The sequence below is a fragment of the Aythya marila genome, assembly GCF_965140915.1.
Source record: "Aythya marila genome assembly, chromosome: 29".
NCBI lineage: Eukaryota > Metazoa > Chordata > Aves > Anseriformes > Anatidae > Aythya > Aythya marila.
The window spans coordinates 796764-818020 of NC_139070.1; the positions used below are offsets into that span (position 1 = coordinate 796764).

At 64.6% G+C, this 21257-nt stretch overlaps 6 protein-coding genes across 9 annotated transcripts; 5 read left to right on the plus strand and 1 right to left on the minus strand.

Annotated features, from left to right (window-relative positions):
* Positions 1-295: 295 nt before the first annotated feature.
* Positions 296-2622, minus strand: S100A1 (S100 calcium binding protein A1). The gene is made up of 3 exons (XM_082781183.1): positions 2485-2622; positions 587-735; positions 296-482 (listed from the first exon to the last, which is right to left on the minus strand). Exons 2-3 carry the CDS (start codon positions 725-727, stop codon positions 339-341), a joined length of 285 nt encoding a protein of 94 aa, XP_082637309.1. The 5' UTR covers positions 728-735; positions 2485-2622; the 3' UTR covers positions 296-338.
* Positions 2623-4705: 2083 nt separating this feature from the next.
* On the plus strand, positions 4706-6016 carry S100A13 (S100 calcium binding protein A13). The gene is made up of 3 exons (XM_082780600.1): positions 4706-4847; positions 5215-5391; positions 5830-6016. Exons 2-3 carry the CDS (start codon positions 5239-5241, stop codon positions 5965-5967), a joined length of 291 nt encoding a protein of 96 aa, XP_082636726.1. The 5' UTR covers positions 4706-4847; positions 5215-5238; the 3' UTR covers positions 5968-6016.
* Positions 6017-6599: 583 nt separating this feature from the next.
* On the plus strand, positions 6600-8950 carry LOC309888364 (protein S100-A14-like). Its single transcript, XM_082780632.1, has 4 exons — positions 6600-6705; positions 6950-7047; positions 8352-8498; positions 8597-8950. Exons 2-4 carry the CDS (start codon positions 7015-7017, stop codon positions 8714-8716), a joined length of 300 nt encoding a protein of 99 aa, XP_082636758.1. The 5' UTR covers positions 6600-6705; positions 6950-7014; the 3' UTR covers positions 8717-8950.
* A 2818-nt stretch (positions 8951-11768) lies between these two features.
* Positions 11769-14575, plus strand: S100A16 (S100 calcium binding protein A16). Of its 3 annotated transcripts, none has more exons than XM_082780644.1 (3): positions 11769-11851; positions 13610-13778; positions 13893-14575. In XM_082780644.1, exons 2-3 carry the CDS (start codon positions 13626-13628, stop codon positions 14055-14057), a joined length of 318 nt encoding a protein of 105 aa, XP_082636770.1. In that variant the 5' UTR covers positions 11769-11851; positions 13610-13625; the 3' UTR covers positions 14058-14575. The 3 variants fall into 3 exon arrangements, with proteins under 3 accessions (XP_082636770.1, XP_082636768.1, XP_082636769.1); XM_082780642.1 differs by lacking the exon at positions 11769-11851 and adding an exon at positions 13028-13146; XM_082780643.1 differs by lacking the exon at positions 11769-11851 and adding an exon at positions 13137-13270.
* Positions 14576-17104: 2529 nt separating this feature from the next.
* LOC309888400 (protein S100-A4-like) lies at positions 17105-18328 on the plus strand. 2 transcript variants are annotated; one of them, XM_082780695.1, is made up of 3 exons: positions 17105-17259; positions 17434-17584; positions 18157-18328. In XM_082780695.1, the coding sequence occupies exons 1-3, from the start codon at positions 17180-17182 to the stop codon at positions 18313-18315; spliced, it is 390 nt and encodes a 129-aa protein (XP_082636821.1). In that variant the 5' UTR covers positions 17105-17179; the 3' UTR covers positions 18316-18328. The 2 variants fall into 2 exon arrangements, with proteins under 2 accessions (XP_082636821.1, XP_082636820.1); XM_082780694.1 differs by having other exon boundaries at positions 17211-17584.
* A 1735-nt stretch (positions 18329-20063) lies between these two features.
* LOC309888402 (protein S100-A4-like) lies at positions 20064-21020 on the plus strand. The gene is made up of 3 exons (XM_082780701.1): positions 20064-20142; positions 20483-20640; positions 20750-21020. Exons 2-3 carry the CDS (start codon positions 20500-20502, stop codon positions 20912-20914), a joined length of 306 nt encoding a protein of 101 aa, XP_082636827.1. The 5' UTR covers positions 20064-20142; positions 20483-20499; the 3' UTR covers positions 20915-21020.
* The last annotated feature ends 237 nt before the right edge of the window (positions 21021-21257 follow it).

Genomic DNA, 21257 nt, shown 5'->3' on the forward strand with positions numbered 1-21257 from the left:
AGCCCCGGACGGGTTGGGGGCACCCGACCCGGTGGTGCTGGGCCCGTGGGGGTCCGGGGCTGGGGCCCGGCTCAGCTGGGGACGTCCCCGGGCCCTTGGGTGAACCGGGGGGGGGTTGTCCCGGGGGGGGGTCACGGGCAGCGGGACCGGGGAGGGGGTCCCGAAGGAGCTGACAACACGCCGCTGGCTGGGTCGGTGCCTTTATTGCGGAGCTGGATCCCCGCGGGATCCCCTGGGTGCGCTGGGGAGCGGGGGGTGAGGAGGGGTGGCGTGGGGGGCTCTGCGTTTTGGGGTGCCGCGGCTGGCTGCTGCGGGGGGGGGGCTGGGGTCAACCCGGCTCAGGCGTTCTCCCAGAAGAAGGTGTTGCAGGCCACGGTGAGGGCGGCCACCAGGACCACGTACTCCTGGAAGTCCACCTCCCCGTCGCCGTTCTCATCCAGGTCCTGCATGATCTTCTCCACCGCACCCGTGTCCTTCTGGGTCTGTTGGGGGGGGGTGACAAAGGGTGAGCCCCAGAGCTGGGGACATGTCCCAGGGCACGGAGGGACCGGGGAGCCCATCTCCCGTGTCCCAGCACAGCCCCTACCTCCAGGAAGCAGCCCAGCTCGCTCTGCAGCAGCTCCTTCAGCTCCTTCTTGCTCAGCTTGTACTTGTCCCCCTCTTTGCCCGAGTAGTGGTGGAAGACGTTGATGAGCGTCTCCATGGCCCCTTCCAGCTGTGACGCCATGGCTCCGGCTGCAGGGAGGCACCCGCTGCGTTACGGCGGCCGCTGCGAGCCCCAAATTTCAGTGCCCCCCTTCCCCATCCCAGGAGCATTGCCCACCCCACCCTCCCCATCTTGGTGCCACAAGACTGTGGGGTGCCCTGGTGCTCCCCCTAGGCTTTATGGGGGTGCTTCTGCAGGAGGGGACCCTGACTGCATGCCCCCTTTATAGGGTCAAACCCCGGTGGGTGCCCACACTCCGTCCCCAGCCCCGCACTCACCTGAGCTCCCCGCTGCGCCAAGTGTGCCGGGCTGGGCCAGCTGGAGACGTTAAATAAGCTCCAAGCCCCCTCCCTCCGGGAGGATCCGATACCGGGGCTGGACAGCCGGGCTGGCACCACCGGGACACCCCGCGCTGCCTTCATGGGGGCCGGGATGCAGGGACGCCCCGCCAGCCCCACTGCCGCCCCATGGCCGGCTCACTGTGCACCAGAGGGCTGTGCTGGAGCATCTCTTGATGCTTACGGGGCATGGAGCTACTCTTGGGGGTCCACATCTCCCTTGTGCCAGACCTTAGGCATCCCTTTTTGCACCCCTGAGGCCAAAGCTGGCCTGGCTGCGGCCCTATATGAAGAGCAGCAGTGGGGTGCCGGGGAAGGGGTGGGCCGTGGGGCCAGCCCCAGGTCAGATCCTGACCCCAGGGGTGAGCTGCTGGCATCCCCCATCCGTCAGCACCGCGGTGCCAGGCCGGATCCGGCCCCAGCCCCGCTCCGTGGCCGATAACGGCGCGGGTGTCCGGTGTCCTCGGAGCCGGGCGGGGGGGACCGGCGGGGGCTATCGGGTGACTTGGCGTGGGCCCCCCCGCTCCCCGCGCACAGAAAGGCCTCTTGTCGCATGAAAAATGCCCCACAATCCCTGCCCCGAGGTTGCCTCAGCAACGGCGCGGCCAAAGAAACCAGATTCCCCGGCCGCGCTGATAATCCCGGCTCTCGTTACGGCCCAGCATCCGCGCGGCCCGGCCGTGCCCGCTGCGGCCTCCCCATCCCTGCGCGGCCCCCCGGGAGCGGGGCCGGTGCCAAGCCCCCAAATGTGGCCGGCCGGGACGATCCCCCCGCTTTGTGCCCCCAAGGGAGCAGGGGGGCTGCCGGGTGCTGTCACTGCAGCGTTTTCGCAAGAGCCGCGTGGTGTCGGGCTCTTTATCCCAGATTCCAATCCTTGTTCGGGGCTAATTATATCCCGCTCCCTCCGTTTCCATTTTCCATACTTCCCGTCCCGTGTGTTTGGGAAATAATGCAGCCAGGGGGTCCCAAAAGTGCTGCCACCCCCCCAACCCTGGCTTGGTCCCATGGGGAGGCAGACTCACCATGGCCCTGTCCTGGGGGGTGATGGTGTGGAGGGTTTTGGGGTGAATTGGAGCATCTTTGGGGGCTGCACCTGGTGCTATTGGGGTGGCCACAAAAGGGGTCCTGGATGGAGATGGGGATCCCAGGTGGAATTTGGGTGCCAGAAGGAGGTAGGGGGTCTGGATGGAGATGAGGGGTCCTGGAAGGAGCTGAGGGTCTAAGATGGAAGTGGGTGTTCAAGAGTTAGGGGTCCTGGATGGAGATAGGGGACCAGGATGGAAGTGGGGTTCCCAGATGGAGGTGGGGGTCTCGGATCGAGGCAGGGGGTCTGGATGAAAACTGGGGTCCTGCAAGGAAGTTGGGTTGCCAGATGGGGGTGAGGGTCCTGGAAGGAGGTGGGGGTCCTGGGCAGAGGTGGGGGACCCTGGTGTCACTCACTTGGCAGTGTCCACGCAGGGGCTGGCAGCGGTGGCACCCCCGTACCCGTCTCAGCGCAGCTCAGCAGTGGGCAGGATCCGGCTGAGCCTTCCGGGAATGCCCGGCCCCGGCACTGCGCCGCCTGCCCAGCTGCTCTGTGACAGTCCCAAGCTTAAAAATAACCCAGGCCCTGCCCCGCAGCCACCGGACATCGGCACGGTCGGGTGCTTGGAGCGAGCCGGTGGCTGTTTCACGGCCATTTCACGGCCACCGACTTGCTCCAACCCCCGGTCGAGCCGAGCTCTGTGTGCGCTTGGCCAGGCTCTGCCCCACTCTCATTAAACCCCAAACCTCCCCGGAGAGCAGGAATCGCCGGGTGTTTCCCTGAGCAGTGGGACCGCCTGGAGCCACGAACCCCACTGCTGCGGGGACATCACTTTGGGGGGGGGTTTGGTCCCAGGAACGGGGACCGCAGCGGTGCCAGCCCGACGTGTCCGCACTGGCAGCTCCCCAGGACAAGCTCTTACCAAACCGGGAGCAGCGAGGGACATGCCAGGAGGTTTACACACAGCTTGGAACAGGTTTCAGCCTCTGCGACTCCCGTGCTCCACTTTGACCCAGCTAAACCAGTTGCTCCAGTTGCTGGTGCCGGGGCTGGGCTTGATCTTGTCTCTCCGACCCATCGCTGGAGTATGGAAGAGGCTTTTCCATCCCTAGAGTTTGGAAGAGGGGGAAGCTGCTGGGTGTGCACCATGTCAGGGTCGGGGACATTGTGATGGCACCAGGCATGTGGTGTGGTGGCCTTTTCTACCGTGGCCTCAATGGATGGGGAGCGTGATGAGTCCTGATGGATGGTGTGGACCAGTGCTGGGCCAGTGCCCCCAGTGCCCACAGCCACTGTGAGCACTCCTGGTAGAGCAGAGAGAGGTCGGGGACAGCACCAGGACACGGCGACAGGCACCAACCCCACAGCCTGCCCCGGGGCGCTCGGCTTGTCCCGATAGCGCCGGGGACCCCGAGGCCACGTCACCGCTCCCTGCCCGCGCATCCGTCCCATCACGGGGCCGCTGCACTGCCTGCTCCTTCCTCACCCCATCCCGGCACCCCGAATTCCAGGGGCGGCGAGTCACGGGCCCGCCTGGCTCTTGGGGCCGGTGACTCACCCCAAACCTGTCCCTGTCCCTTCCGAGCCTGACTCACCCCGGCGGTTTCCCATCCCGGTCCCCTGACGTGGGGCTCGACGGAAGTCCCGTCCCCGTCCCCCCGTCACCCCGGGGATGGGGACGGACCGGATGGGGCTGCAGGAAGCCAATTCCTCCCCCGTGAGCTGGTGTGACGGGTGCGCGGGTGGGGACCGGGCTGCCCGGTGCCGGCCGGAGCCACCCTGTCCCCGTGGACAGGTGGAACAAATGCGTCAGGGACGGTGACGGTTGCATTGCACCCTGCTCTTGGTCCCCAAAACTGGTGATGGGGACTGGTGACTGGGCTCCCTGGGTCCATCCCTGTCCCATCCTTGCTCCCCATCATGCTCGATGTCACTCAACTTTGGGGACAACCCTGGCTGTGCAACCCAGCAAACCTCTGCCCTGGCAGGGACTGGGGGCAGTAGCAATTAGGGCCGTGCTCCCGGTGGGGACGGTCCCAACACCGCCCGTGTCCCCTCCATCCCGTGCCACCGGTGTCCCCAGTGCTGTGACATGGGGACAGCTCGGGGGCCCTGTGGGAACGGCCGTGCCGCAGCGGACACCTGCCGGGGTTGCCATGTTATAAATACCCAGCGATTAAAGGGGAGCGCTCGGGCAATCCCAACCCCCTAATTAATTTGGATTAATTAATTTTCACAAAGCCCACTATTAATAGGGATGATGTCAGCGGGTGGCTGAGTCACAACTCTCACTCGGTGTGGGGTGAGCCCAGCCCTGGCTCCGCAGCCGGGACGAGCTGCGGCATCGGGGGACGATGGGGACAGCGGTGGGGACAGCGATGGGGACAAAGTTCCCGTCCCCGGTGCATCCCCATCCTCGCCGGGGCAGGGCAGAGAATGGGATGCATTTAGGGGAGGGGACATGGCCTGCACCCCTGGAATGATCCAGGTGATGTTTGAGCCCCAGACCCCGTGGAGTGAATGTGCTGTGGGACCCCAGGGTCCCATCCTGCGCCCCCATGGCGCGGTGCGGACACGGGTTTGTGCCGAGAGCTGGGTTTGGGCCGCTGCCCATGAGGGGAGGGAGGAGACGGGAAGACGGGAAAACGTCGGCTGCCGGGCGGTGTCCGTGCGCCTGGCTGCAACGGGAAACCCTACACCGCGGCCGGGGGGGACAAAGCGCTGCGCTCGCCCCGTATAAAACCCCGTGGGGGGCCGCAGCCACCCGCAGCCGAGCGGGGTAAGTCGGGGTCGCTGCCTCATCCCCATCCCGTCCCACGGCGGCGTTTGGGGCCTGCACGGTGCCACTGCTTCCTGGTGTCCTGCTGCCCTGGCTGCCTCTGTTTGTGGGATGGCAGGGCTGTCCCCAAACGGCTGTGCCCTCCCCGCAGTGATGCTGGGGGGTTGGGAGGGGGGGTCTGGATCCCTAGTGCGTAACGGGGCAGCCCCCAGCTGCACTGGGACTCAGCTCTGCAGGGCTGAGGCTGTGCAAACTCGCTGCACCCTGGGCTGGGGAAGGGCAGGGGTCCCTTATCCCACGCAGCCCCCTCCAGCAATCACCCCCCCGGGATGCTCCATCCCCTCCCACCCCCTTCTTGGCTCTGCAGCCCCCAGCCTGCCCCCCGCACGCCATGGCCACGGGCGAGCTGACCGAGCTGGAGCGGGCCATCGACACCGTCGTCACCGTCTTCTTCACCTACGCGGGGAAGGAGGGCAGGAAGGGGACGCTGACGGCCGAGGAGTTCAAGGAGCTGGTCCAGCTCCAGCTGCCCAACCTGATGAAGGTGAGGGTCAGGGCAGCATGGGGGGGGGGAGGGCTGGATGGGCTGGGTGGTTCCCACGGAGCCCCCAGCGCTCAGCGGCTGCTCCCGGTACCCTGGGGTTTGCCAAGGGTGGAAAAGCAAAAGTAAAAGTGGAATTTGGGTGGTGCAGGAAGGGTCCAAGCTGCTGCAGGTGGAGGTGTTCTGCTGGTGGGGGGGCGGAGAGGACCGATGCTGTCTGTCTGTCCATCCATCTGTCTGTCTGTCCCTCCCATTACCCCTTTCTGCACCAGTCTCAGCTGGGCTGGGGGCTCCCTGCCGCGGGGGATGCCCCTCACTTGAGCCCTGTTTGGGGACGGGGATGGAGGTGTCCCCTGGTGGTGGCAGACCTGGCTCTTCCGTCCCCACCCTGTTCACTGGGGACCCTGGGGGAGCGCTGAGCCCCCCCTGCCCTCCCCACAGGACGTCCCCTCCCTGGAGGAGAAGATGAGGGAGCTGGATGTGAACAACGACCAGGAGCTGAAGTTCAGCGAGTACTGGCGGCTGATCGGCGAGCTGGCCAGGGCCATGCGGAGGGAGAAAGCGGAGAAGAAGAAGTGACGGGGACGGGGGGACACTTGGGTGACACGATGCTAATAAAAGAGGTTTCCCCGAGCATGGGCATCGCTGCCGTTCTTAGTGGGAGGCTCCGGTGCGAGCAGCCCATCTCCCTGCTGGGCCCATCCATGCCACGAGCAGATGGGGCCGTTCCCAAAGTGCCCTGGTGCTGGTCTGGCTTGCAGGGTCCCACCCCGCACCCTGTGGGGTCACGCAGAGCAACCCCAATGGGTGGCAGAATGCATCTGGGGCTGGCGGGGGGCTCAGGACCATCTCCAGCAACAACGTCGTGATAGCTGCAGGTGGTGGCCACCTCCAGGACACCAACATCCATCCGCTCCAGGGTCACCTGGGGATGCGTCCCCTCGATAAACCACACGCCGGGCTCAGCATCCCCAACCGAGCCCCCCGCCCTGGCGTTCAGCTCCCCCGTCCCCCAAGAAGGCTGGGTGGCGGTGCCATCCCCTCGGCGGGGTGACGGGTGCCCCATCCCCGAGCCAGCCGGTGCCCGGTGGCCGTTCCCACGCGGCGCTGCGTGGCCGTGCCGTGCCGGATGGGGATGGGGAGCGCTCGGTGTGGCCGGGAAGGAGGCGTTTCCCAGCCCCACGCTGGCCCGGGGCCAGGCTCCGAAATGAGCCGCCTTGCACCACACCGTGCGCAGGGAGCTCCCACTCACACCTCCCTGGTATAAAACCCCGGTGCACCGCAGCCCGCTCATACCCGGGACAGCCCTCGGAGCAGGTAAGTGGCCTGGCCGCCTCCACGGGGAGGGGGTCCCCGTGCCTGGGGGTCTCACCGCCCCCGCTTTGCTCCCACGCTTGGCTTTGCCACGACTTGCTGCTGGAGCAGGGACGCTCCCATCTCCGGGACATGTCCCGGCAGCTCAGCGCATCCCAGGGCGCCTTCCTCGCCCCGACGCAGAAGGAGGGGAACCCCCCCCAAACAAGCAAGAGCTGAAACCCGACTTTCTCCCCTCCCCCACCAGCTCCCCAAGACCCCGTCGGAGCAGACAGCCCCACCGAGGGACCCACAGACCCCGCGAGGAGCAGCATGGGCCAGTGCAACTGCCGCAAGAAGCGCAAGGTCCTTGAGCGACGCCGCGGCACCGGGAGGGCCGGGAAGCCGTGGGGCATGGGGGGGGACCCCATGTGTCCCCCATCCCTCGGAGCATGGGGTGCCTCTGAGCAGTACGGCGGGGCCGAGGGCCACCCCTAGGATGAATTTGGGGTTCGGAGACGCTGCCCCGGGCTTGGGCACCTGGTGCCGGGGGTTTGAAAGCTTGGGGAACCCAGGCAGCTTTCTCCAGCTCCTGCTGAGCCACCCCGCTCCTTGCAACCTCTCCGAGGATGCCCGATGTCAGAAAGTCTCCTGCTTCCCTCTGCTTTCAAACTGGAGGCACCCACCCCGTGTGTCGGGGGGGGGCTCTTGCCGGGCGCTTTGCACCTGCGGAGGATTTGGGGCCGGGGCGCGGGGCTGAGGCTCTGAAGATTGCCGGTTTCTTCTCTAATGGCCATCGCCTGATGTGGTTTCAAGGTGTTTCGAGGGGAAACCACAGCGCCGGGTGAATCACCGTCGTTTCCCTTCAGTTCCAGCTTCGCTTAATTAGCACGAGTGGTCGGGCAGCTGCGTCGGGCCGGGTCGCACCCCCCCAAGGCTGGGGCTGGGGGGCTGCAGCCCCCGTGGGATGGGAGGAGGGTGGCCACCATCCCGCCGTGCGCCCGGGCACTGACTCACACCTCCATCTGCCGCTTGTGCAAAGGAGAGGAAGAACCAGTCCGGACGGCGGCGGCGGCCCCCGCGCCGTGGGTGTAGCGCCCGGAGACGCTGGGGCGGCTGGGCAGGGAGAGACGGGGGGGACAGACCTGCCGGGGGGGTCGTTTTGGGGTGTTGTGGCCGCACAGAGGGGTGTCGTGACCGTACGGAGGGGTACGGCGGCTGTGTGAGGGTATTGGGGGCGTGCAGGGCCTGGAAGGAGGGGTCTTATATATGGAAAGAGGGGTCCTGCATCTAAAAGGTGGGGTCCCACATCTGTGTTGGGGGGTCTTGTGTCTGTCCAGGGGGTCTCACAGCAGAGTGGAGAGGTCTTGCGTCTGTACGAGGGTCTCAGGTCTCTGCGGAAGGGTCAGCATCCATACGAGGTGTCCCACGTCTGTACGAGGGGTCCCACTTCCGAACGGGGGGGTGTTGTGTTGATAAGGAGCTTTATTAAATCGGCGTGGGGGGGTGCAGAATCTACAGGGAGCGTCGGCACATCTGCTTGGGGGTGTCACATCCATCTCAGGGGTGTCCCATCATCCATCCCGGGGGTGTCCCCTCCATCCCGGGGGTCTCCCCTCCATCCCGGGGGTGTCCATCTGGTACCTCACCGTCTCTCCCCCCCCTTGCAGGACTGCCAGGAGCTCACCGACGTGGAGCAGGCCATCGAGACCGTCATCAACCAGTTCCACTGCTACGCCGTGAAGGGGCAGAAGGAGTACCTGACCCCCAACGAGATGCGGGAGCTGGTGGTGCAGAAGCTGCCCCACTTGGGGAAGGTGAGGACAGAGCCTGGGGACAGCGGGGGGAGGTCCGGGTGGACGTGGGACCCCGCATCCCCATCACCCCCCTGATGCTTTTTCTGCCCGCCCCGCAGTGCGTCGGCCCGCTGGATGAGAAGATCGAGTGCATGGGAGACCCCGACGAGGCCAAACTGGAGTTCGGAGAGTACTGGGACATGATGGGGGACGCGGCCAAGGGCTGCCGGAGGAAGTAGAGGGCATCGGGGGATGAGAAGGCGCCCGAGGCCTCGGGCTCTGCACCGCGATGAGGTCCCGGCGGCTGCGTGGTTGCAGGTCCCCCGGCCCCGGAGCGTCGCAGCGAGAGGGACTTTGCTCCTTTCCCCACCCCCCCCAAATCCCTTCGATGTGGGGGCTCCGGGCCAGCCCCGATGTCGCCGTTGGTGGCCTGGGCATAGTTTCTGCTCCCACCCTCCTGGACCGGGGGCACGATGCCTGCGCTGCTCAGTTTTTGGGGTGCTGCGCGAGGCTCCCCACCTGCCCCTGGCTGGCAGCCGGGCTCGGGGCTGAGCTGGTGGCGGGTTGTTATCAGCTTGCGTCACTTGCAACCATTTTTGTATAAATTAATAAAGGAAAAATGGAAAAAAAAAAACACAAACAAACACAGCCAGGATGGGGTGACCTTGTTTTTTGGGGAAGAAGGGGCAGCAGGGAGGGATGGGACTGTGGTGCTGAGCGAGCATCGCTCGCTCCTGGGTTGTGCAGCCCCAGTGCGGAGCACGAGGGTGCAAGGGGTGCTGCAGGTGTGCAAGGGGTCCTACAAGTGTGCAAGGGGTCCTACAAGTGTGCAAGGAGTGCTGCAGGTGTGCAAGGGGTGCTGCAGGTGTGCAAGGGGTACCGTGGGCATGCAAGGGGTGCTGCAAATGTGCAATGGGGTGCTACAAGTGTGCACAGGGTTGCATGTGTGTGTGCACTGTGGGTGTGCACGGGCTGTGGGTGTGTGCACGGGGCTGTGGGTGTGCAGGTGCCCATGTAGTGGCATGGCCCATGCCCGTGGTCTTCATTTGGGGACCCCACAAACACAGCAGGGCTGTATCACCTGCACCCTGAGGGATTTGGGCACGAGGGAGCTCAGAGGAGCCCCGAAATCTTTGGGTTTGGAAAGAGCCAGGAGCTGTGGGTCCAGTGAACAGGATCCCACCTGGGCTGGGCGAGCGTGGGATTTCCGTGTAATTGCAGCAAATTAGGAAACAGCAAGTGCCACAAAGCGGTGGCTTCCTAGGACGGAGCAATTAGCGCAGGCAACGAGAGCTTGGAGAGTGAAGAAATGGGTTGGAGAAGGTGCAGGGCACCCACCGAGCCTGGCCATCCACCTTTCCTTGCCATGGTCCCATCCAGGTTGTGTGGAACCATGGTTTCTGCTGAGCTCCATGTCCTCGAGGAGCCCATGGGCAGCCCTACATGGGGACGGGGATGGGGACAGGGATGGGGACAGGGATGGGGATGGGGTCCCTAATGGGTGCAGGGGGTGCGGGCACCATCTCCACTCCTCTGTCACCGTGCACTTTGTGCTCTGGGGAGACAAAACGATGAAAAACCCCAAACCCTGGAGAAAAGTGATGAAACCTGAGGCCAGGCTGGGTGGCCGGTCCTCCCAGGCTGGCGGCCGGCACCGCCACCGCGACTCGGCCGCGGCCACCCTCTGTCTCCTCTCACCTTGGGGTGGATTTCACAACGAGAATGACTATTTATTGTTCCTGCCTTGGAAATAAATACATGGAAATTAAGCCGAGAGGTGTGGTGTGCATTTAATTAGAGACAGGAAATGTGTCAAATGGTTGGGGTGATGGGAGGGGAAAGGGGAGCCAGGGCTCCTGGGTGCTCTCCCGGCCGTGGGAGTGGGGACTCCAGGCTTCTGGTTTGGCGACCCCAGCGTGACGATGCGCTGTCGGGAGGACGGCGATTCCAGCGGCGTGAGCCATCCTTGATAAGTATCTGTTGGACCTGGAAAGTCCTCGCAGGTGGCAGAAAACAGCTCAGCCCGTGCCGGTGACCCTCGGTGACTCAGCGGTGGCTGGGCATGCGTGTGAGCCACGCGGCGAGCCCCGAGAAACGCAGCGGGGCTGGTGGCTGCCGTGTGCAGGGGCACAGCGGGGTTATTTTGGTCCCCACAAGCCTCGTTGGTCCCCCTCTGCAGAGGGTCCCATGGGGCAGAGCCTGCCAGCAAGAAGCCCAGCTGCCCCTCGCCCTCCAGCTGGTGGGACGGGGGGCAGAAGAAGCTTGTGGGGACAAGCGGGCTGGCTGGGAACTGTCTTGTGATGGGTTTGGGCCCTACGTGGCTGCTCCGAGCGCACGCACACGCCCTTGGATGCCTTGTAAAAATAAGGGCCTGGATGCGGTTGTGACATCTGCCAGGCACAGGAGGGTAATGAAAGCCCATGATTCAGAGGTGAGCTGTTTGCCTGCAGGGTCGGGGAGGGATTCCCACCCTCCTGGGATATTGCAGCAATGACACCCGAGCACCTCCACCGAGGACGGCTTTGCTTCCTTCCCCCCGAGATTAGGAAGAAGAGGGCTGAGAGCGGGGATGACACACGCACTTTTTCCGGGACTGGTGTCCCAAAGAGTAAAGGTCCCCAGAGAGCAAAGGAAAAAGCGTGGGTGGCTCCTGCCTGGGTTCCATCACCTCCTATTTTGCATCCCTAAATGTGCAGCTCCCCAAACCTCCTGTATCTAATCTGGGCATCACATCACCGCGCCATTGCTCCGGCCGACACACAGGGGTACAATTTACTGGCCCGATTAATTATGGATGTGAGTTTACAAGCACAGCTACCAGCACCTTATCTATCCCCGTGTATCTGGAGATGGCTGAGAGCTGGATAAGGCCCTGCTTGGGGCTGGCGCTTGTGCTTCCAGGGCCCTGATGTAGCAGAGACCACAAGGTGCTTTCACAGCATTGCCTTCAGAATGAGCAAATTTGGTTCAAATAAATACTACTCCAATAAATACTACTCCCCACCTCGCTATGAACCTCTCACACCATGCTGGGGGAAACATGGGGCTGGGAGAGACAGCGTGCCTGGGATGGGGGGTCCTTGGGCTGGCTCCCATGCGCCCACTGTCACCCCATGGCCATGGGGTGGGGGCTGCAGCTGCTGCGCCCCTGCTCTGCAGGGCTGGGTGTTGCAATCAGCCCGAGCTGCTTCCAGGTGAGCCCCGGCCTGGGAACGCCCTGGGAACGTCAGGGAGGGGCGGGAGCCTCTTTAAAACCCGTCTGGGCCCAGGGCATGGGTGCAAGGTGAGCGGCGAGCGGGCGGCACCGGCTCCCACTGCCTCTGCTGCCAAAGGCGGTGACAGACGGACAAAGCGGGACCCACAGACGGGGCCAGGTAAGGCGCCGAGCCCAGGATGGGAAAATCGGCGCCTGCTCCCATGGGGGGGGAACGTTCAACCAGGATCCATGCTGGGACGTGCGGCCGCAGGTTGGGTGGAAATCCCCCGAGCCCTTCGGCAGCTCCGCGCGCGCGGGGCTGGGGTGGAGGGGATGGAGAGCTCGGCAGGGGGGGGCTTGTAGGGGGCTGGCCCCCAGGAAGGGGAATTTTCCCCCCTGATGCACCAACTGTGATGCCAGAGCCATGGGTTGGAGCTGTGGGAGGAAGGAGAGGGAGAGGAGAAAGCAGAAAAGGGAACCATGGCGGCGGGAGCGGAGCAGTCGACGAGCCCCGTCTTGCCCTCCTGGCGTCCCCATGCCCCAGTGTGGTGACAATATCCCACTACGGGTCCCTCACTATGGGGACAAGGTCCCTGAGCCCCAAACTGTCCCCAGGGGTGCATGGCAGGGCCGGGATGGTGCCGTGAGTCAGTGGGGAAGCAGGAGCTGTGGTGCCCCGAGGACGGGCTGGGTGCAGGCGGCTGGGGATGGGGAATCCCAGCGTGGGGTCTGCACCTGGGGGATGCAGGGGATGGGTGTGCTGGGGTCTGGTTAATTTGTGGTGGTATTTAATAACCAAGGACAGGGAGGGGATGGAGATGAATGTCTGCGGTGAGTGGCTCTCATGGGGACGTGATGAGCGTTGCTACTCACAGCAGGGCCTGGTGCCAGCACTGGGTCCCCCTTCAAAACCCAGCCCCAGCCCGGGGAGTGGGTGGCACAGGGCTGTGGCACCACGGGACGGCAAAGGAATGGGGATGGCTCCTGGGCACCCTTCTGCGATGAGGAGCACCTCATGTCCCTTGTCACCACCCCGATGAGCCACCGTCCTCAGTGTGGGGCTGAACTGGGGACGGTGGGTGCAGAGAGAGGTGGATTTGGGGTGCAGGGGAGCCAGGCTGGAGCTGGGGATGGCAACGAGCCACCCCTTGGGGTGGATTCCTCCAAGACTGGTCGGCGTTGCACCCAAGGTGTAAATGTTGGTGTAAATCAGCATTGCAAAAAGGAGCGGCAGCGCCGTGCCCCAGCTCGCCCTGAGCCCCTGCTCCGTGCCCCGGCTGGGGCAGGAAAGAGCCAAGGCCGGACGAGGCGACGCAGTTCCCGTCCCCGCCCGTGCGCATCCTGCCCAGGACGCGGATGCTGGACCCCGTGACGGTCACCGTCCCGTTGGGTTCCTCCATAGGAAGGGGCTTCCTGCCTTGGAGCAGCCGGGGGGGCGCAAAACAAGGCTCGGACACCCCGTTCGCAGGCAGGGTAGGAGCGTGGGATTTGGGGAAACCCTTGGCTGATGGGGCCCAGACCTGCTCAGTGGGACGCCCCAGCCCAAGAGCCCCGCCGGGGTGTTCCCGGCGCCGTGAAGCAAGAGGAAGGCCGGCCGGTAATTCCTGCCCTCGTGCCGCCGCCGTGCGCCTGCTCGCCCGCCGCTCCCAGCCCCATTCCTCCCTAATGAGCCCTGGGAACCGGGCGCCGCGGTCCGGGTGCTGCGGGGCCCTGGCGCCATAATTGCCTCCCCATCCCACGCGCGGGGGCGGCCGCCCCGGGGGGGCAGGCGGGGCAGGTGCTGCCTTTTTGGGGTGATGCAGGGAACCGGGCACCCGGCTTTGCGCCGTCCCATGGATTCCTCTCTCGTCGTGCACCCTGATGGCACCGTGAGGCTCACGGGTGGCCTGGTGACCCCCGATCTTTTACAGCCTCCCCCCAACCCTGGTCCCTGCAGGTGACTGCATACGGCAATGGCAGACTGCACGGAGCTGGAATGGGCCATCCAGGTGCTGGTGAACAACTTCGACAAGTACTCGAGCCGCTGCTGCTGCCGGAAGCCGCGGCGCATCAGCAAGAAGGATTTCCGCAAGATGCTGAGCTGTGAGCTCAACCACATGCTGACGGTGAGGCCGGGCGGCGCGGGGACATGTGGGGGCCAGCTCCTGCCGCACATCTGGGGTCCCCCCCACCTTGCACCCCCACTTCCTCAGCACCAATATCTCCGCTCTCTCCCGCAGGACACCGGGAACAGGCGGGCGGCCGACAAGCTCATCTGCGACCTGGACGAGAACAAAGATGGGCGCATCAGCTTCGAGGAGTACTGGACCTTGATAGGCGGCATCGCCAGCCCCATCGCCCACATCATCCGCCAGCAGGAGCAGAGCATCAAGCACACCAAGTAGCGGGCTGCCCTCCCCGCCCGGACCCCCCTGGGCTCAGCCCCTGCTTCTCCACGGCCCCCTGCTTCTCCCCCGCTGCCGAGCCCCTGCTTGTCCCGGAGCATCCCAGCCTCCTGCGGCTTTGCCGGGGCAGGCAGAGCCTTTGTGATGGAGTGAAGGGGTGCGAGGCTGGCACGGGGGGCTCCTCCTCGCCCCATCCCTGCCCTCTTCCTCCCCCCTCGGAGTGTCCCATCCTTGCTGGGATGCTGGGTGAGAAGCACAGGGAAAGGCTTCCCCGCATCTAGGGCATGAATGCTGTCTGTTCTCAGCCCTGCTGGGAGAAACCCCATCGCAACCGGCACCCCCTCTTCCCGCGGAGCCCCCTTCTCCCCGTCACCGTGTCGGGATCTCCCTGGGGAACGGGCTTGCCCCTGCCTTTCCCCCCCGCCCCAGCTGGTGAAGGGTCTGCCCTGCCTGCTCCTTCGGGCTCGGTGCGCCTGGGCAAGGCCGTGCGGTTATTTATTGCAGCAATAAAGTTTGGAGGAGCAGCTGGGGCACGCTGAGGCTGGCCTTGTAGGGACGGGGTGGTGGTGGTGGGGGAGGACGGAGGATGGGGTCTGCCCTGCCCTTTGTCACCCAGTAACGCCCCATTTGGCTCGCCCGGTGCCTGGGGCTGCGCGCACCACCGCGAGGTGTCAGCAGACACCGCAACACCCCCGGCGCGGCCGTCGGGTGCTGCCACCGTGCGTCCCCTTGCAGGTCCCCGAGCAGCCTCGGATCACGGCACCCCCAATCTGTGCACCCCAAGGGCACGGCCACCCCGGGGACCCCCAGCCCCGCGCTGCGCCTGGGTGCAGCTCAAACCCTGCTGGGGACGGGGACGCTGCGCACCCGGGGCCGTCCGTGCTGACATCGCTCCGCGACGCCCACGGCGCTGGCGAGGAGCCCGAGCCCTCTGCCTGCTGGGGATTTTCCACCGGGAGGGGATTTGGCTGCAGGGCTGCGAGTGGGGAGGTGGCCCCTGAGCTCCCCCGGGGTTGTCCCCGCGCCCCCCTCCGTGTCCTACAGCATATGGGGTGGCAGCACCTCAGAGCCGGGACCCCCGTTTCCATCCAGCCCCCCGCTTCCCTGGTTATCTCCAGCTCCCACCTCCTCCCTGTCCCCCCACAATGCAGCTCCCCCCTTCTTGCCACGCAGGACTGGGGTCCCAGGGTGGGTTTTGGGGTATGGCGGGTGGGTTTTGGGGTACCCCGTGGGAGCCGTTGCCGTCGGGCAGGGCCGGGGCTGAGTCACGGTGCAGGAATCCCGCTGGGGCGAGGGCAGGGCCGTGACTCATGGTGCTGGTTGCGGGGCTGGGCTGGGCGCTGTGCCCGGCTGCCTGCACGGGATCCCAGTGCCGCAGCGGGGTGGGGGGCATCCGGCCCCCAACGCCCCCGTTTTGGAGGCAGAAGGGCTGCGGTGCGTAGTTAGGGCTGTCCCCCTGTGCTTCGTGGATGCTTCCCTGCGTGGGCAGGGGTGCTTTGTGAGCGACAGCTGCACCCCGGGGTGCTCCTCCTGGAAAGCCTCGGGTGCTTTGGGTGGCACCATACGGCAGGCGGGGAGGGGAACGATGAGGACAGGGCTGCCAGGCTCCACAGCTGGTCCCCATTTAGGGACCACGTTCCCGTCCCCGTGTCCCCAGCAGCATCAGCCGTGGGCAGCCTGTGTCTGCTGCTCCCCCAGCTTTGGGGTTCCCCAGCCTCGAGGCACCCATGGGTGGCAGGAGGGTCCTGGGGGGTGAAGCTGACCCCGAGCACACACACCCACACCCACCAGGAACTCCTCAGCTCCGGCTCTGCCAGCCCTGGGTGCTGGGTGCGCGCCCGAGGCCACCGCAGGGCGAGGTGCCAGCGCAGGTGGCTGCGGTTCTCGTCCCTCCTTGGGAAATCAGGGCTTGGCCAGATCCGTCCTCCTGCCCCTGGGTGGCCAGGGCCTGTCCCCAGCATGTTTTGGGGTCTGTGGGACCCACCCTGTTCCCCTCGGGGACAAGCACTGCCAGGCTGTCACAAGGGTTGGCACAGCCCTAAGGATTTGCAAGACTCCAAAAAAAGCCCCAAATGTGTATTGCCTGTGGTCCTCTCCAGCCACCAAATCTCTGGGAGGAGGAAGACCTCCAGAGCTCAGCAGAAGGCATCCAGGAGGACCTGAGAAAGCAAAAAGCCCCCCAGAAGGACCCCCATGGAGGAGAAGGGTGGCTGGGGTCGTCCTAGGGTTGTCCCCCCTAAGTCCCCACCCCTGGTGGCAGGGCTGGGAGAAAAGTCCAGGCTGTGGAGACACCACCAGTAGTGACATCTCCTGGCTAGCACCCAGAGCAGGGAAAAGCCTCCCCTGTCCCCATGCCAAGAGCCGTATGGGCTCCAGGAACTCTGCACAGCCCCCCGAGCAGACCACTGCCACTGTCACCCTGCGCAAGCACTCAGGGCAGGGGGGTGACAAGTGCCAGCTGAGCTGGTGGAGCTGCCCAGCCCCACGAGCTGAGCCCCACCAGCACCCTCACGCCTTTCCCTGCTGCCCAGAGAGATGTGAGGCTGGGGCTGGGCTCTCTCCCCCCCCCCAAAATGGGCTCCCCATCTGCCCAGGCCACCCGGCTACGGTGATGCCCACCTGTGCGGTGCCGTCCCTGACCCCGCCATCCTCCCCCTGTGCTGATGGAGGACCTGGAGGGTGAGGAGGACGACGCGGTGGACTTCAGGCGGTCCTCTGGCTTCTTGGGCTGCACTGTCTCAGCATGCACTGCAGTGACATCTGGGCCGATGCCTCCTGCCCCGCTGAGCCTCAGCCTGTGGTATGGATAAAACCGCTGCCGCCTCCCCAGTCCCCAGTTCGTTTGCGCTGGTTTGTGCTGGGGAGACTGGGGCCACTGAGCAAGCGCCCAGAGAGCTGCTGGCAGCAGTGGCTTAGTGGGGACATGGGCTGGTGTCCCACTTCTTGTGGTGACCCTGTGGGGTGCCCCATCCCTCCGCGTGCTCCTCGGCCCCCAGCAGCACCCCCTCAGCACCTCTCACTAATGGCATCACGCGGTTCGTTAGGCAAAAATGAGGTGTGGGTGAAACCTCCAGCTGGGAAAGCCCCAAGGCGAGGGGCTGTGCTGGGCAGTGCTCCCCCAGATGGGCTATAAACACCCGGCACGTGGTGGCTGCAGCACCCCAGCGGCTACAGCACCCCGGCGACTGCAGCACCGACCCCGGTGAGTCCCTTTGTGCCCCAAATTTGCCCTCCTGATGAAATTCACCCAGCGGTTGCTGCACCCCAAAACGGCCCCCGGAGAGGTGCCAGCATCCCGGGTGGATTCGAGCAGGGTGGGTGGGGGGACGGGTCCCAATCACCCCCTGACACCGTCCCTGGGGCTGTCCCCACGCAGGAGGCTGGCGATGGCGTGTCCCCTGGAGCAGGCGCTGGCCGCGATGGTCACCACCTTCCACAAGTACTCGGGGAAGGAGGGCGACAAGTACAAGCTGAGCAAGGCCGAGCTGAAGGAGCTGCTCACCAAGGAGCTGCCCAGCTTCGGAAGCGTAAGTGGCCTTGGGATCACGGCGCTGCCCAGCCCTACGGTGCCCGGGCATTGTACCAGCCCCGGGGTTTCCCACGGAGCACGGGGCAGGCCCAGGTGGTCTCTGAGTTCCCCCAAAGCCCACCCCATGGATGCAGCCCCGTGCTCCAGGGACCTGGGCTGGAACAGGCTCAGAGCGAGGGGAAACTTGGCTTTGCTTACACCCACTGAATATTTTCATTGGCAAAGTTGTGCTCCGATTTCAATGTTTTTCTCCCTCTTTCTTATTTTATTTTTTTATTTTTTTTTTTAAATTTTATTTTCCACTTCCCTTTCTGGCATGTGGTTTAAATTAGGAGGGGGGCGGAGGCACAGCTTGTTAACAAAGCTTTCTCGGCGAGGCAGAGGCGGATTTGCTGCACACCTCAGGTCCCGGGAAAGCCAAATGCGCCTCCGCGTGCCACCTCCTTCTGACAACACAGGGAAAGCCCTCCTGCAAACAGCCGGGAGCAAACTAGAGCCTTTGGCATCCTTCCTTCCCCACCTGTACCCTCCAGACCCGCTCACCCCTCCCCACTTTCTCCCCCTTGGCAGAAGCAAATGGACGAGGGGGAGTTCAGGAGGCTGGTCAACGACCTGGACCACGACAAGGACAGCGAGGTGGACTTCAAGGAGTTCGCCTGCTTCCTGGCCAGCGTGGCCATGGGCTTCAACGAGTTCTTCAAGGATGCCAAGCAGCCCCGCAAGAAGTGACCCTGGTGCCGTCGGTGGTGTTTTTTTTTTTTTTTTTTAATAAAAACCTTCCCAAAGCCTCACCAGGGCTGCGTGTTGTGGGTGACTCACGCCTTCCCCCAGCCTGTCCTTCCCTCCGTGGGATTTTCCACGGTGCGGCTCAGCCCCCGGAGGCTCTTTTGGAAAAGTCTGAGCAAAACAGCTCCGAACTGCCTCCAGGCAAGTCGCTGAGATATCCCCCCCCCCACACCCCAATTTGTCCCTGCTGTCCCAGGGGAGAGGTTTGGTGCGCATTTGTCCCCAAACAGGAGCTTCCTGAGCCGCGCAGGGCTCGTGGTCTGGCACGAGCTGCCCTGGGCAATGCAGATTTGGGGGGAGAGAAAGGTGGAGTGGAGGAACTGGGCAGGAACACACGAGGTCCATGCCACAAAGCCCAGAGCAGGCCCTGGTACCTGTGCAGGTGGAGATGAACCATGGCTGGGAGGCCACAGGAGCCCCCCCGGGTCAAGGATGAGCCCACCCTGGGGGGCTGCATTGCAGGGGATGGGCCCAAGACCCTCAATTTGCTGTGGGGTTATGGACAAGCAGCAGCACCCTGGGCACGCCAGGCTGTGATACCGGGCGGGCAGGATGGGGCTGGATGGGGCTGGCCCCCCCGCAGGCACGGCAAGTCCAGACTGGTTTGCAGGAAGCATCGCAGCTGCTTCCAGCCGTCCCCAGCACCCCAAAACCCTGCAGAAAGCACCCCGGGTCCAAAAATCCACTGCAAAGCAGATCATGGCCCCTTCACAGCCCCTCAGTAAGCCCCCAAATCCTTCCTGAGCCCCCAAATCATGGAACCCCCCTGCCTCATTCCTCACCACGCCCCCCAAAACCTCACCAAGCCCACCAGCAGCTTCAGGCTTTGCTCATCCCCTTCCCAGGGTCTTTAAAACCAGCCCCCAGGGGCTTCTGCCCCCTCCCAGTAACCTGCACCAGTTCGCACCTGCTCCTTAATGGGGAGACAAGGTTCAGGCTTGGGGATTTCTTTTCCCAAAATGTTTTTTGAGGAAGCGCCCGACCCTGGGAGATGCTGCATGGTGTTGGCTGAGGTTTTGTGTCCTGGGGTCTCATCCCCTGGTTTTCTCACTCTGGTCCCTGCAGTGCCAGGTGCCACCGTCCCCAGCGTGGTGCCGGGGACCCCAGGGGTGGTGTCAGCCCCCCCGTGTCACAGCGGGGGGCCGGCTCGTCCCAGGGCTGGGCTGTGCAACCCGCAGGCTCCCGGCTGTCCCCGCGGCTCCTCGGCACGTGCGCGGGACACGCAGGCACCGAAATAGCGCTCCGTTACACAACGGGGCGGCGTGCCGCGCTGGCCTCGCCGCTAGGAAATAGAAATCACTTGCAGGCGACTTGAGTTGAAAACAGAAAAAAAAAAAAAAAAAAAAAAAGGACAAAAGAAAAAGCCAAGCCCAAAGTCTCGGACAAACCCTGCTTGGGCTCGTGCAGCTCCGGACACCCCCGGGGATGCTGCCAAACCCTTTGTGCATGGCATCTCGTCCCCCACCAGCCTGCCACTTTGTCCAAGTTGTCCCCGTCCATCCCCAGGGGCACATTTTCCTCTTTCTAACCCAAACCAGCCCCTTGGCAGAGCACGGGGAGGAGGGTTTTGGGGGGGGGGGGCCGGGGCTGCCCCCGGGGTTTCCTCTCCTCCTCCTGCAGCCAACGTGCGGCCAGGCGCCGCGGCAGCATTGGTGCCTGCTCATCCGCACGGCGAGGGGGGGGCCAGGCGGGGCTATAAATGTGGTGCCTTCCCGCTGCCTTGCTCCCACCCTGCCCCTCCTCGGCTGCTGCTTTGCGTTCGAGCTCTTGGTGAGTTGTTTTTTCCTGCGATGCTCTGGCCTCCCTCGCCCCGCCGTCCCTCCAGATGTTGCCTTCCAGATGCGTCTCCATCGAACCCCCAACGCTGACCCCCCCTGGCTGAGCTCGGGGGCCACGTTTCCCCTCTGAAAGCTGCTGCCCACACCCCCGGCGTTGCTTTCTCCCCCTCGGGCATGGCTTTTTGCGGGGTTGCTCAGCGCCCGTCCCAGGCGGCAACGCCCAGCCCAGCCGTTAGCGGGCAGGTGAAATTTGGGAGGAAACGGTGATGCACGGGGCGTGCCTGGGGACACCGCGCTCCGTCCTCACCCGCTCTTGCAATCGGTGCCTCCAGGCTTGTTGGTGTCCCCCATGGCGTGTCCCTTGGAGCAGGCGCTGGCCGTGATGGTCACCACCTTCCACAAGTACTCGGGGAAGGAGGGCGACAAGTACAAGCTGAGCAAGGCCGAGCTGAAGGAGCTGCTCACCAAGGAGCTGCCCAGCTTCGTCAGTGTAAGTGCGGGGCTGCTGCACCAGGGCCGGGGGTGACACGTCCTGGAGACCCCGGGGATGCTCCCCTTGATGCAAAACCCTCATTTTGACCCCTCTTCCCACCGGGCAGAAACAAACGGACGAGGCCGGCTTCCAGAAGCTGATGAGCAACCTGGACAGCAACAGGGACAACGAGGTGGACTTCCACGAGTACGCCACCTTCCTGGCCTGCGTGGCCATGATGTGCAACGAGTTCTTCCAGGGCTACCCTGACAAGGTGCCGCGCAAGAAGTGAGTGCGGGGACCCCAGCTGGGGCTGCACTGTGCCCCCCTGCACCCCCTGACCCCCCCCAGCACCCTCCCACCGCGGTTCCAATGTTCTTTCAATAAAGATTGCTTTAAACCAAGCTCTCCGTGTGTTTGGCAAGGGGGGGTCTTGCTCTTGGGGCAGCGCGCCATGGTGCACGGAAAGCCCCGGTGGCACGTTGCGGGCGTTGGACAATGCCCTGCAGCAAGGAGCGCTTTGGAGGCGGATTTTGGCACGGGATTTTCAGCAGCGTGGGCACCCCGTTCCTGTGAGCCCTCGCGCACTGCCTGCGGGCGCGTCCCCGTGAGTCAGCACCCTGCCCTGCCGCGCC